The sequence below is a fragment of the Lolium rigidum genome, chromosome 5, assembly GCF_022539505.1.
Source record: "Lolium rigidum isolate FL_2022 chromosome 5, APGP_CSIRO_Lrig_0.1, whole genome shotgun sequence".
Classification (NCBI taxonomy): domain Eukaryota; kingdom Viridiplantae; phylum Streptophyta; class Magnoliopsida; order Poales; family Poaceae; genus Lolium; species Lolium rigidum.
In genome coordinates, this window is record NC_061512.1 from 232,938,216 (window position 1) to 232,951,206 (window position 12,991).

A 12,991-nucleotide genomic window follows, 5' to 3' on the forward strand; every position below is an offset into this window, starting at 1 on the left:
CATTTTGAATTTCTCTTCTCTTTCCTTTTTTATTTCTTGTTTTCTGAATTTGTGTTCAATATAATTAGAGAAAACTTGTGATTTTGAATAGTTGAATACTTGTTTGTCTTGAATAGTTGTATCAGGGATCGTGTTTAAGTCATAATTTTCCTGTTCTTTTGGTAATATATGACTGAAATATTCTAATTTTTTGAAAAAAAAAGGCTAAATAGAATAGCCCGCATAACCTGGCTAGAGCCTTTTATAGCCTCCAAAATAATCGCGGCTAAATGAGATAGCCTGCTATTTTAAACTATGGTGGAGACTAGTACAATGTATGTACAGGATGTACTGATTCTTTGATATCCAGTTTGATCCTAGTTGCATGTTGATCTCTGGTTCACATTAGATCACACGAGCACGCACTCGCAGAGCTAAGACAGTCACCTGGTCGCGCTGATCGAACTGTGGCGGTCTCAATACATGGATGTAACACTACGGGACTATAGAATTATTATCGAAGCACTCGGTCTCACAAGTTACAACCCACTACGAGTATATCCTTCTACTGAAGGTCATAACAGCGACCATAATAGAGAAATTTAACCAGGAAGACAGAGTGCAAACACATGTTTAATTACCAAGCTTAGAATGGCATGCAGAACCGTGTTTAAGCAAAACACATTCGAATGGCAATCCTAGTGGTGTGCAACTTAAGACACAGGCTAAGGATCTACAACTTCAGGGATCATCGACAAGCCTTGAGTCTTTTTGTTTCTAATAAGGTAGTTCAAACGTTAGATATGCAGACAGTTTTCACGTTAGCTACGACACCATTGGCCTAGTAGCCCTGCTTCATCCTTTCCTCATGACGGTTCTTCTCGTCCTGGAAACATTAAAGCTCAAGTCAGTAGCATGTCACTGCAATTTGGCTTCAAACAAAGCATTCTCGTCATAGAAGATTCGCGGAAAATTAATCAAACTGAAACATATCCAAGACATAAATTTGGAGGGCGGGCGATAATATGAAAACGGCAAGCACCAGAGTGTAAGGAAGATCTTTTTAACCCCTATTGGCAGCAACAAAATAATTCTATATCCAAATCCATGGATTGAAACCGACCAATATGAGGGCATACCATATGATTTAATGATTCTACAGCTATCCATTCTTCATTTCATAAAGACAAAGTGTACCGACAAGGAACTACTGCATCTGAGCACCCTATGTGATTTAACTGGTCACCATAGTTCCTTTTATAGAAAAATATCTACAACTCCCTCCATCCCATAATTCGTGGCGTGATTGTAGTTCAAGTTCAAACTAAAACCAGGACAAGGATTGTACAACGGAGGGAGTAGTGGTTAATTTATATGCACTCATATGATATTTGTAATGTTAAAGTGCTCGACAAGTGAGAAGATAGATTTAATATTACGCAACAGACCAATTTAAACAATTTAAGTTGTGATTGGCAGTGGAGACATCATGAGAATACTGCGCATAGTTAACGACACAAACTTTTTCTGAAGATGCATCAGAAGGAGTAAATCTCATGACCTTCTATTGTCTACAATCCCTAGTGTTTACTAATGAAATAAACACTGCTCGAACTCCAAAACATGAATTCATCATTAACCAAATACATACACAAGGCATTGTTGCCCTTCATTTAGATATCTCAACTTCAACAAGAAATATTTTTCCAAAAGTGGCACGACTAGTTTCCATCCTGCTAAGCATTCTTTCTTGCTTTGTGCCATATTTCAACACAAACCGGAAAGGTAGGGCTAGTATGGAAACAGCCAATTTAGCCTCTATGTCCCAATACACTAAATAAATAAAAAACTTCAAGAAACCAGGAAAACCAAAGTTGATAACAGTGATACCGATGTTTATAGAAAGGAATGTTGCTCCAGGGAGTAACATAACAAATTCTATATAGCGAACTAATGAAACAACATCAGCCTCCCAAAATACTTGAAATTATACGAATAAAGTTAAGAGGATGGTTCATTGTGATAAATCAGCATGAATTAGCAATAGTACTGTGAAAGCATGAATTACCAATCTTTTTCAGAAGAAATTGTAATAAATCTAATATGTCTAGTTCATCAATATCAAGTAGTACATAATTGCTATCTTGTGTTAGAACTAAATATTACTACCTCCATTCCATAATATAAGCCGTTTTGGCAAACTATCTTCTCAACTGTTATGTGATGAAGAGGTTAACTTGGAGCGAGATGATTTGCAACCTAAATGTTCAGAGAGCTTCGAGACCACATCCTTGGTTTCATATTCTAGAATATGCAACTTCCAGACAGGTTAATTTTATCGTTGGTTTCAATCGATGGCCTAAAGAGCAATGCACATGAAAACAGCCTCCCAAATTGTATAGCATTGTGTAAACAACCATTATTTGCCCTGAACATGTGCATGATTGCTGAATGGTTGTTCCATGTACGGAAGGCTACAGTGCACATATAATCGACAACGCCAAAAATCAGGAGAGATCAAGAATGACTTATGCCAGATTCTAACTTCATCAACAGCTAAGAAATAGGAATACATCAAGTATCCTGCCATACTTTGTTCTCTTCCTTTTTCTCAAGGTGTGGTTGGTTGGGACATGTTTGCACTATGTTAGTTTTGTGTTTTCGTTCCAAAACTACCGATGAGAGGAAGTACAAAATAAAAGTCATATACGTCAAGCTTCATGCACTAGCCAACGCAACCAAAAGTCCGAACTGATGGAAAGGGCTAGGCAATCCACTTATACATATCAACAATATATTTGATTAGATTGTTCTCTAATGCCAGTGCAATAAGATAAAATATGTTGTAAACTCAATGTATTTGGCATGCAGCAAACATCAAAACCAGGCACTTTACAGCAGCATGCATCACCACTATCTCCATGGACTAGCATGAAAACATGTCCATGAATTTCGTCAACTTTGTTGTGTGAAATCGACATAAACCAGCTCAATTACAAATCAACATCCCAAATCAAGCTATCAAAGCATTGGTTATGAACACGCAAATAAATAGCAAAAGATACTACCTTTTATACAGCACCTCACCCATCAATGTCATAATGGTCTAACGGCACACTATAAGCTTATCAGAAAGTAACTAACCATGGACCTATGCACAAGAAACATACCTCAAAAGCTTGCTTAAGGTTCTCAAGCTCCTTGTCTAGATCATTGATTGCCTGGGTATATGCCTGCGTTGGGGAGGACTGGCTTGCAGTATGGATCTGCCCATATAACAAAACATCAGACTACTTGAGCAAAGTATAACCCAACTAAAGAATAGAACAAACAAAAGAGCACCCTACCCTAACAATGACTTTGTACTGAAGGGGGTGAGGGAGCTTATAGCCAGCAAAGAGAACATTTGGGTCCCTGTGTAGCTGCCTGTAGAATCTCGCAGATACAGAAGAAAATAAGAAGGGGTGAACTGGTGAACATAACCAGGGATGAAGAGGCGCATGGTTTTTCTACACGTACATGCGGAGGATGTTGCCGACAGTATGGTCCTCGCGTTCAATGGTGAAAGATGCAGCATTCATGATCTTTGTATCCTTCTCAAATGACACCCTGCATTAGATAATCGTGAGGACTAGAACCATGATCTTCAAGTAATAGAGCAGCAAGCTACAACAAGCCTTAGTTGTGAGGGTAAAAAGTTTAAAAAAAAAAAAGCATCAGCATTTCATAACATCATGCCATAGAGAGAACACATAAACAGAAACAAGTGGCTATTAACAGATTAACATAATTGAAATGCTAAATTACTTCAAGAAACTTGTATTCCGCAGCTATATTTTCCTCCAAGAAAGAAACAAGCTATACCTAACAAAACACAACTGAAGCATTATCTTGGATAAATGTAGGGGAAAGTGTGGAGGGAGAGTAGGCTCACTTCTTTGTGCCCTCAGGCACGACGAAGCGCTCATAGCGATCAGGGGCATTCATCTTCAATCAACACTTGGTTCCTTCCTCTCGAATTACTGCAAGCATGATTCATCAGATCAATAAGGTTCATTTCACAAGTCAGACTGCTCCTGAACTGAAATTCAGGAACCCCCTATCCTTGGAGGAGAAGGTACTGCCGCAGCTGGTGAGTCTTCGAACAAGTATTCTATTCCTGATGTATAGTCGGCCTTACTTTCTTTCTACTGGCTTAGCAGTATCCAATTTCAGAGCTAGGTGCTGCTTCTCGTAAGAAACAGAGAGAGAGGTTTAGCCCTCCTCGCTCTGCCTCCTGCCGCTGTTGCGCGGGCTGAGGGAGAAGCAGGGGACGCCTCTGCTCCGCCACCCCTGTCGTCAACGGCTGGGGCGACCCATCCCACGCCTTTCCAGCTCCCGCCGCTCAACCTAGGGTTCGGGGCAGGGCCATGGAGGGTGGATGCGGAGGTTGGAGAAGGGGAGGAGGGCGGGGTAGAGAGGGGACGGCGGAGAAGGGAGAGGAAGGCGGAGATCCGGGGAGACTCACCGCGCCGCCGCAGGCTAGCTCCAGGTCAGGGACGGCTCCGTCGCGGTGAACAGGAAGAGGGCTTCGTCTGGTACCGCTTCGCGATTCCAAGCCTCCCAACTCGGAGGTTTTATCACTTAACATCATAATGGGGGTTTTATCACACATAACCACAATCCTAAAAAGAATTATCATAAAACATTAACATTTGAGGTAATTATTTCACAAAACAAATAAGCTTTGTTTAATAGCCCATTAGTGAATTCAGGCCCACCGTCAATTTAAGAGCGACAACAGGCGGAAGACAATTAGACCTTATTTTGTAGTATTTAGCGTTAGACACTAAATACAGAGCTGTTTATCAACACTAGTGGTTAAATCTTATGTCCAGGGTAGTTCTATTGGTACATATTATTAAAATCTTATGCTGGCAAGTTTCTTTTGGTACGAAATAAATTACTCAAATCTTATGTTTTTGTGTGGTTATAATTTCAATGAATATTTGTCATATGGTAATTTATTTGTGTGTAGCAAATATAGCAAGTGTGGCTCATATTCTCATGTCCATCCAGTGTCTACAAAATTTCACACCAAAGATTATTTATTTGTAGCAAACATGTTCACGTACTGTAAATTGGTGTCACGTTGGAGGGTCATGCCATGGGCTAATTACGTGTCAAGCAAACTAATAACAAATAATGTGGTATTTGAAATAATCACCCTAAATGTTGGTGTTTTGTGATAAAAATTTCTAGGGTTATGGTTTTGTGATAAAAAAAATCCCCAATTTATAGTGCTAGGTGATAAAATCTCCCGAACTGGCGAACGAGGAAAAACACTTCAGATAGGTGAGGAGTGAAATTGGCCTACATTTCTTGACTCTAATTCTATACACATCCAAATGGTTGAATTGGGGGCCCAAATTCCAATTCCCAATTCCAACCCAATTTACTACATCCAAACGCAGTGTAATAGTGATTCTACATCTAAACGCAGTGTAATAGTGATTCTTTCACATATGGAACGGGTAAACTACACATCTATATAAATCTCTATCTTCACATATCTAAAACTGATTCTTTTTCTAACGTAATGGATAAATTACACATCGATCTTGCTAAACAAGGGTGCGAAAAGGGAGATGAATACAATGTTGGGGTTAGGTAAGATGTACTCAAAGGCAACCAACACCAGGTAAAACCCTCAAATGGAGACAAATCTACCAACGTAAAGGGGACCAAGACCTAATCGGCCGGATACGCCACTGCGCGGGGCGGGCTAAACACAGAAGGTGGAGGTTCAGCTAAACTACCAAAAAAGGGAGAAATCAATTGCTGCTACAACTCACCAAATCCGCAAAGCATTAGGTTGATTCGAGTGCCCATTCAACCTCCGGAAGAAATACTGGAGTAGATTTTTCATAGAATGTAAAAGAAGAACTGAATAACGGTCCAAGCAGGTTAGGGTTCGTCACCAGGAAGAGGAACTCCCGTCGGATGGATCTCCGCTTCTCCAGTCCAATTGAGGATGGTGCCTCGACGAGAGAGCAACGAAGGTTACCATGCAGCGTCGTTTAGATGGAGAAGGAATACGGGTGCGAGAGTTTGGGCTTAGGGGGACACCGACTGTTTCGGAGTTACATAATTAATCAGTACACCACTATGTACAAAAAAAACTTGGAGTTCCAGATCTAAAAAATAAATCGACTGCGATACAAACTAAAACTTAAATGTATAGACATACATAGTACTTGAGTAGATTCATAAGAAAAAAGCATCTTATAATTCAGGAAATGATTTTTTTTGTTGCAAAACATAGTAGAGACATATGCGCTCACAAATACGTACATATAGACGCGCCCACACCCTACCCCTATGAGCAACCCCAAGAGACTGAGTCCAAAAAACTCATCCGACGGGTCTTGAGATTGACAAAGTCACCAACAACATCTCGTTATTGAGCGGAACCGCGCCTTTCACTGAAAGAACATTCCGTCTTTTGTAAGACGTCAAAATGTTTAATTCAGGATTTGAACTCTGGTGGGTTGAAAATATTATTGCCCTCATAACCATCTAACCATAAGTTGGTTCTCATGAATATTACTATTTTCTACCAATATGGGCAGGCAAATTATGTAGATGGCCAAAATGTTGGCAACAAACCAATCAAGTGTGAGGGAAAGCAACAACTTGGTCACATGTGCCCTAGTTTCTAGTTTGGAGTTATTGTTTCGTTAATGATCAGTTGTTTCTTGTTAGCCATTTGTAACATATACCGCCTTTTTAACCCTATATTCATTAAAAGTATATTTAGTTCTAGTTGGATGACACATATGTGATTTAATAGTCCTTGCGATGCATTTTCGGAAGACACCAGTTTTAACATAAGAAAAGTTTTTAGCAATAAAACTATTTTGGAGGATATGCAAAAAATACATCTGGGCTACAAATTTAAACTCAATAATCTTATCTTGATATCTAAAGTAAGCTCTTTTTTTTTCCAAGATTTCAATGCACCTTTATTTTCTCTATCTCCTCTGCACAATCTCTCCAAGAGCACCCACACCACATAACACTTATATAAGCGCTTAAATTCACGGTTATAATATGGAGAAACCACATAAGGAGTTTGCTATCCATATTTTGTAATAGATGTATAAAAGTTGGAGTCCAAATCATGCGTCGGTGCTAGAAAAACATCCAAGAATTAGGCAAAGTGGATGGGATTTAATGCCTAGTGCCCGTCCGTAAGCGCTCCAATGTGGCTGCTCTAAATTTCTATAATTCTTGTGTTTGTATACATTCACATCCAAAGACACAATATACCAAAATATGTGGTAACCCACGGTAATATGCAATACCTTAATCGATCATTCTTACCGGGAAGAGAGCCAAAAATATTACACAAGGGCACGCAAGTGAACATTATAAAACTTGGAAGGGCATGTGGGTAAATTTTGGCAAAATTAAGGTTCAAATTTACATGCGACAAGGGATATTTAAGAAGACAAAATCCAACATATGGAGGGGGCTTTGGATCGGGCCGGCACGCCTAGCTCTGTCCCCGGTTCTTCCTATGCGGTTTATAATTCATGCAATCCAAAAAGGCCAATAGGTGGTACTAAACACATCCCATATAGAAGTCGTGACACCAAAATAGCGGATAAAGACCGTAAAACTATGAGCAAGACAAGTGGAGATGTTTCATAGAGTTTGTGAACACAATGATGGGTTAGTCAAGTGTAAATGTCTCATAGTGTTTATGAAGAGATTTTTTTTAGAAAATAAGATAAAGACACGGAAAAGACAAGTGGAGCATGGAGATGTTATAGACTCTTCACTACTTTTAGAAAAGAAGTTGGTGGTGTGATGACACCTCCTCTTCCATGTATAACATTTTTAGGTATCTGCGTACACAAACCTAATATGTATATATTTAAGACATCAAACGATTGGAAAGATGATTCATATTTATTTATATAAAGGATAACAATGGATATACAAATTCTAAGGACAAAGACATATTTCTACTGTATATGTGAATCAATCTATTATTAGGAAATTTTATTGGGAATAACAAGGGCTTTCCTGAATACCCAAAGTTTCATAGCTGAAGCACGTTTTCAATAAACTGATCGAGTTTTAGCAAAAGCTGCCCTAAGAGATCGCATTGATTGGTTGAAAGGGTTGAAAGAAAACGTAGTTCTGGAGGAGATTATACATGTTGGTACCGGATTCCAAAAATGTGTCCATCGTTTCCCACAAGACAAGAACCTTTATTTTTCGATAAAAAATTTAGTTTCTTCATATTTTGATAACTCTGACATTTGGTTTTTTATATATATTATTATTGTAGACACCAAAGGTACTGCAGTTTCTAACAACAACTTCACGGAGCAAAGTTGCATGAACTACCATGTATACTCGCATGTTCAAAACACATGATGTGTCTGATTCGTTCGTCACAACTCACATCAGACAGGAGGTGAAACTGGGAGGTTTTTTGAAACAACAAACAACTCATAGGCTGCCGCACTTAAAACATGTCACCTTAACAGTACCAAAATAATACACGTGAGAAGCCTCACTGCAAAACAAACAAACCAAGTAAAAATAAACTAGGAAAAACTTTGCTTCACATGCAGATTTTCAATGAAAATAAAATCAAATAAAGGCCTATAATGCCTGATTCACACATTGATATGGCAACTTGCTATCGCAAAAAGGCAAGCTACCCTATTTTGTGTCTAGAATGAGTATTTGGATTCCCAATAGAGCCTGAAATGTTGTTAATATCATTAGGCCATCCTAGTTGTAGGTCAACAGCGCACTAAATATGAAATCGCTGCCGATAAAAGTATGATGACTTGGAAAAATAGAGCACATACAACTTCTTAACTGAAATCACTAAATAGCTGATGTATTTCCTTATGTTGACAATTTAGGGAAGCAATCAAATTTAACTTGTATATAAAATCAAGAATGTTTGCCACTTCATCATTTGTGGATGACTTTTTTTCTTTCCCGTGAATATATTAGTGGACCATCCCAATGACTCACACATAAAGTATTATTATTAGCCTTTACCAATGAGATTAGTCGTTGCCATCAGACAGTGTGAAAAACACTGGAATCATATTGAAAATCGTGAAAAATGAGATTTAAAAATCAGGCAATTGTCAATCTACGGAAAATTGTCTTTGAAGCAAATTTGCAATGGTAAAATAAAAGTTAATTACGAGAGGAAGGATCTTCTCCAACCTCATTTAGAGTAGCACAATCTCCAAATGAAGAATTCATATAAATAAAAAGTATCACTTCAATTACGAGAGGAAGGGTGTAATATCCCAGGTTTAGAGGCAACAAAATGAGAGAACACCAAAGTGTGCATTGCATTCATGCATAGAAAATCCGGGGAATTTTCGCGCTTTCAAATAAAACTTACCACAAGAATCGAAGTTTCACTTGACTTGCTGGAATTGAAGTAGATCATCAAGTCAAGCGCTATAAACTTCACTGTGATCTTTGCTAAAACCTTATTTTGGGTAGAGATGATTTGATCTATGGGCTAGATCAAATAGAATTAGTTTTATAACAAACAACACCTTAAGTAAGGATCAACTACAAGATCTTATATAAAAGGATATCAACATGACATTTCTTATTACAACCATATATGATTAATTATTCAATCCTAAATCAAGGAACACAATTAATTAAGAAACTATTCTTTACTTATCTTTTCAATGTCTTATACTAAATAAATGTTCCTACCATGAGTCATATGGTATATCTTTTCAACTGCAATACTTGAACCAAGTCAAGAACTTGTATATTCATTCTTTATTAACTTTGACCATTCCAACCTTGTTTCCCAACTCATATCATTAAACCTAGAGAAAGGAGAGAATCATTCATGTGCATATTCTATCCATTGAATAAAACCTAGATTACTATTTAAACCTTACCCAATTGAGATACTTGTGGATACTGACCAATGATACAAGAAATATAAGTCAAGTACTAAACCCTACTTGACCTAGCTCACACTTGATGGTAAGTAAGAACCTATTCTTCTAGTAAATATATAGAGGCAAGTGTTGTGATCATTACACCTTGGTAATGATCATAAACCCTAGAGAACCCTACCTATTCAGATGAGCCCAACCTAAAGAGGTATACTCAAGTATATGTACCAATACTTGATCTTGGAGAGAGAACCATAGTTAACTAATGAATTATTATGAGATTAATACTTTGATCATTACAAATTGAGTGATGATCATAAACCCTAAGAGTTTAAGTGAGTGTGTTGAGTTAAGGATTAAAGAAGAGAGATTAGTGAGGAATAAGTGGATCATGTCTAATGCATGATCTTACCTTATAAATTGAGATGCTAAGTTAAACCTCTACAAGTGATCCATAGATCTCATTCTTCACAAGAAAGGATAAATATATCAATAGTAATTAATCCAGACCAATACTCATGTCTTGTGTAGTATTGATATGGTATTTAAACCTTGCCATGCCTCATGCCTAATTAATACTTCAAATGGTGAAGTATACCCCAAAACCCTAAACTTGTCATATGGAATCAATTCCATATAAAATGATAGGCCCTAACTTGTGTATCATGTATCACAAGTATAAACCAAGCCATATATACCTAAGCTTAAGTGCTATTTAAGGGAGTAGAGTGAACCAATATCCAATTCTATTTTCTATTCCAAGGAACTTCATTAATAATCCAAGTTAGAAGTTGCTAAAAAAAGATTATTAAATATAAAGTTGATCCAACCACTTTGCTTAAACCTTTAGAAACCATTCTCCACATAAAATCACAAACCAATTCCATTCTCTTTACTATTTGTTAAACCCTAGCCATAATTAAATTCTATGTGAGTAATCATTATGGTTAAGCAATAGAAAATTATAATATGTTCACCTTGCAAATGTTATAAATTACAAATCTTTTAAACAGATTTGATCCTTAAGTCAAAAACCAATTTAAATGAATCCCAAATTCATAACTATTTTGAATTATGGATTATGACTCATAAGAATACAAAATAAATCAATTATAATATGGTTATTTATAAACCAAACCATACAGTGGGCAGCATTATCAAATTGCTTTGATACTAAAATAATTTAGAACCTGCAAAACAAAACAGAATTCAAATTTGAATTCAAATAGAAATATCAAAACAGAAAATAGAAAAAGAATAAGAGAAGGAGAGGGGCTTACCAGACTTACCTCTTCGGTCAAGCCCAGCACCGCAGCAGCCCAAAGCCAACCAGCCTTAGCCCAACACCAACCCAGCCCACGAGCAAACTCAGCCCAAAGTACCGTATCGTTTCAATGAAAAAGAAAACGAGCTTCGTTCTCTTCTCCGGCGTCGACAGCGCAGAGGAGAAGCCGACCACCTCACCGTGGGTGGATAGGGATGCCCTGGACGTCGTCAGACATTCCAGAACCTTCTCCAATATTCCTCACGTCCGAGCCTATCCCAAATGTGCCAAGATTCGTGCCCAGTTCGTGTTCATCCTCGTCACCGTATCCGCACCGTCTCCGGCGATGCACCGACGATGCTGACCTAGCCACGGCCTATAAATAGGAGGAGAGAACCGCCGTGCTCTCCTTGATCTTCTCCATGTCTCTATTCCCTCTCTAGCTCGCCCAATCGCTCCCAATCATCTGCTACCTGTCGCCGGAGTCGTGGAAGAAGACGGAGGTACATGCCACCCCAGCCTCAGGCGCGTGGTCGAGGAGAAGCGCCTCGGCGCGTAGAGCATCTGGGAGGAAGGAATCGTCCTGGAGCTTCCTCAAGTTGGCGAATTTCATCATCCCCTTCTCCGGTGACTGGCCGGAAACCATGGCCGTGTGGTCGATTCCGACCACCAAGATCGCCATCGAGCATATCAGCGTACTCCTGGTGAGCTTGCGCTTCCTCCGAGCTACCTATCGCATCCTAGATATATCTCTAGCTCGATTTCGATACCTCGCCGGAGAGCACCGCCGCGGGCCATCATTTCCGATGCAGTTCCGGGCACAAATCGTTGATTCCGCCACCACCAGAGGGTTCCCCATCCTCTTCTCGTTCGAACGCACTTCACGGGAGGCTCGGGGAGACCCTGTAGCGGCAGCGCCGTCCTCGCCTGGTCGCCGGCGTCAAGCCGACGGCGAGAGGAGCGTGTTCCCCGCCACCTCAGCATCTTTGACTGGTCTTCTGTCCGCGTGGCAGTTGACTAGTCAAAGGACCCACCTGTCTGTGAGAGTAGCTAGGGTCTGAACCGGTACATCTAGTATTTTAGATTTATTTTAAAAACCAGTAAATAGCTGTAACTTTGCAGAAATAGATAAAATTCATTTCAACTCAGAAAAATATGAATAATATATCAAAATGTTCACAAAAATAAACTCTATTCAAATAAAATATAGTGTCAAAATAAAATTTCACTTATTTTTAACCTTATTAATTATGCCATTCCATTTATTTACAAACACAATTTGAATTCAATAAATAAGTGGAGTTCAAAATTAAACATTAGTTATTCAGTAACCAAATAAAATATTAAGATTAGATTTATTTATCATATTGCATTAACTTAATTATTAGTGGTAACTCATAAACCCTAATTTGAACATTCTAATTTATTACTTTCTTAAATAATAATAAATCAAGAAAATATTAAAAGCCAATATTAATTTAGTAACTTAAATATTGTGAACTTAAATAATTTTAATTTGCAAGTTATTACTTTTAAAACCTAGACATAATTATAAAACCCTAATTCTAGAAATTAAACCCTAACTCAAATTTGTCTTAAATCTTAGACCCTTTAAAATAATTAAATGATAAGGCTATTATTATTATATTGGTGCAAAGTACTTAATCACCTTAATTATAGTACCAAGCATTAATTTAAGAATTGAATCATAATTTAGAAACCCTAGTTTCAATTTGAGTAAGATCTTGATCCCATTATTTTATGTGATCATTTAAAAATGCTTTAACCCTAAAAC

The 12,991-nt window shown here is 38.1% G+C and overlaps 1 protein-coding gene across 1 annotated transcript; it reads right to left on the reverse strand.

The window, feature by feature from the left end:
* Positions 1-595: 595 nt before the first annotated feature.
* LOC124653272 (DNA-directed RNA polymerases II, IV and V subunit 11-like) lies at positions 596-4,582 on the reverse strand. The gene is made up of 6 exons (XM_047192342.1): positions 4,487-4,582; positions 3,914-4,001; positions 3,499-3,588; positions 3,327-3,405; positions 3,150-3,245; positions 596-865 (listed from the first exon to the last, which is right to left on the reverse strand). The coding sequence occupies exons 2-6, from the start codon at positions 3,964-3,966 to the stop codon at positions 821-823; spliced, it is 363 nt and encodes a 120-aa protein (XP_047048298.1). The 5' UTR covers positions 3,967-4,001; positions 4,487-4,582; the 3' UTR covers positions 596-820.
* Positions 4,583-12,991: the final 8,409 nt, after the last annotated feature.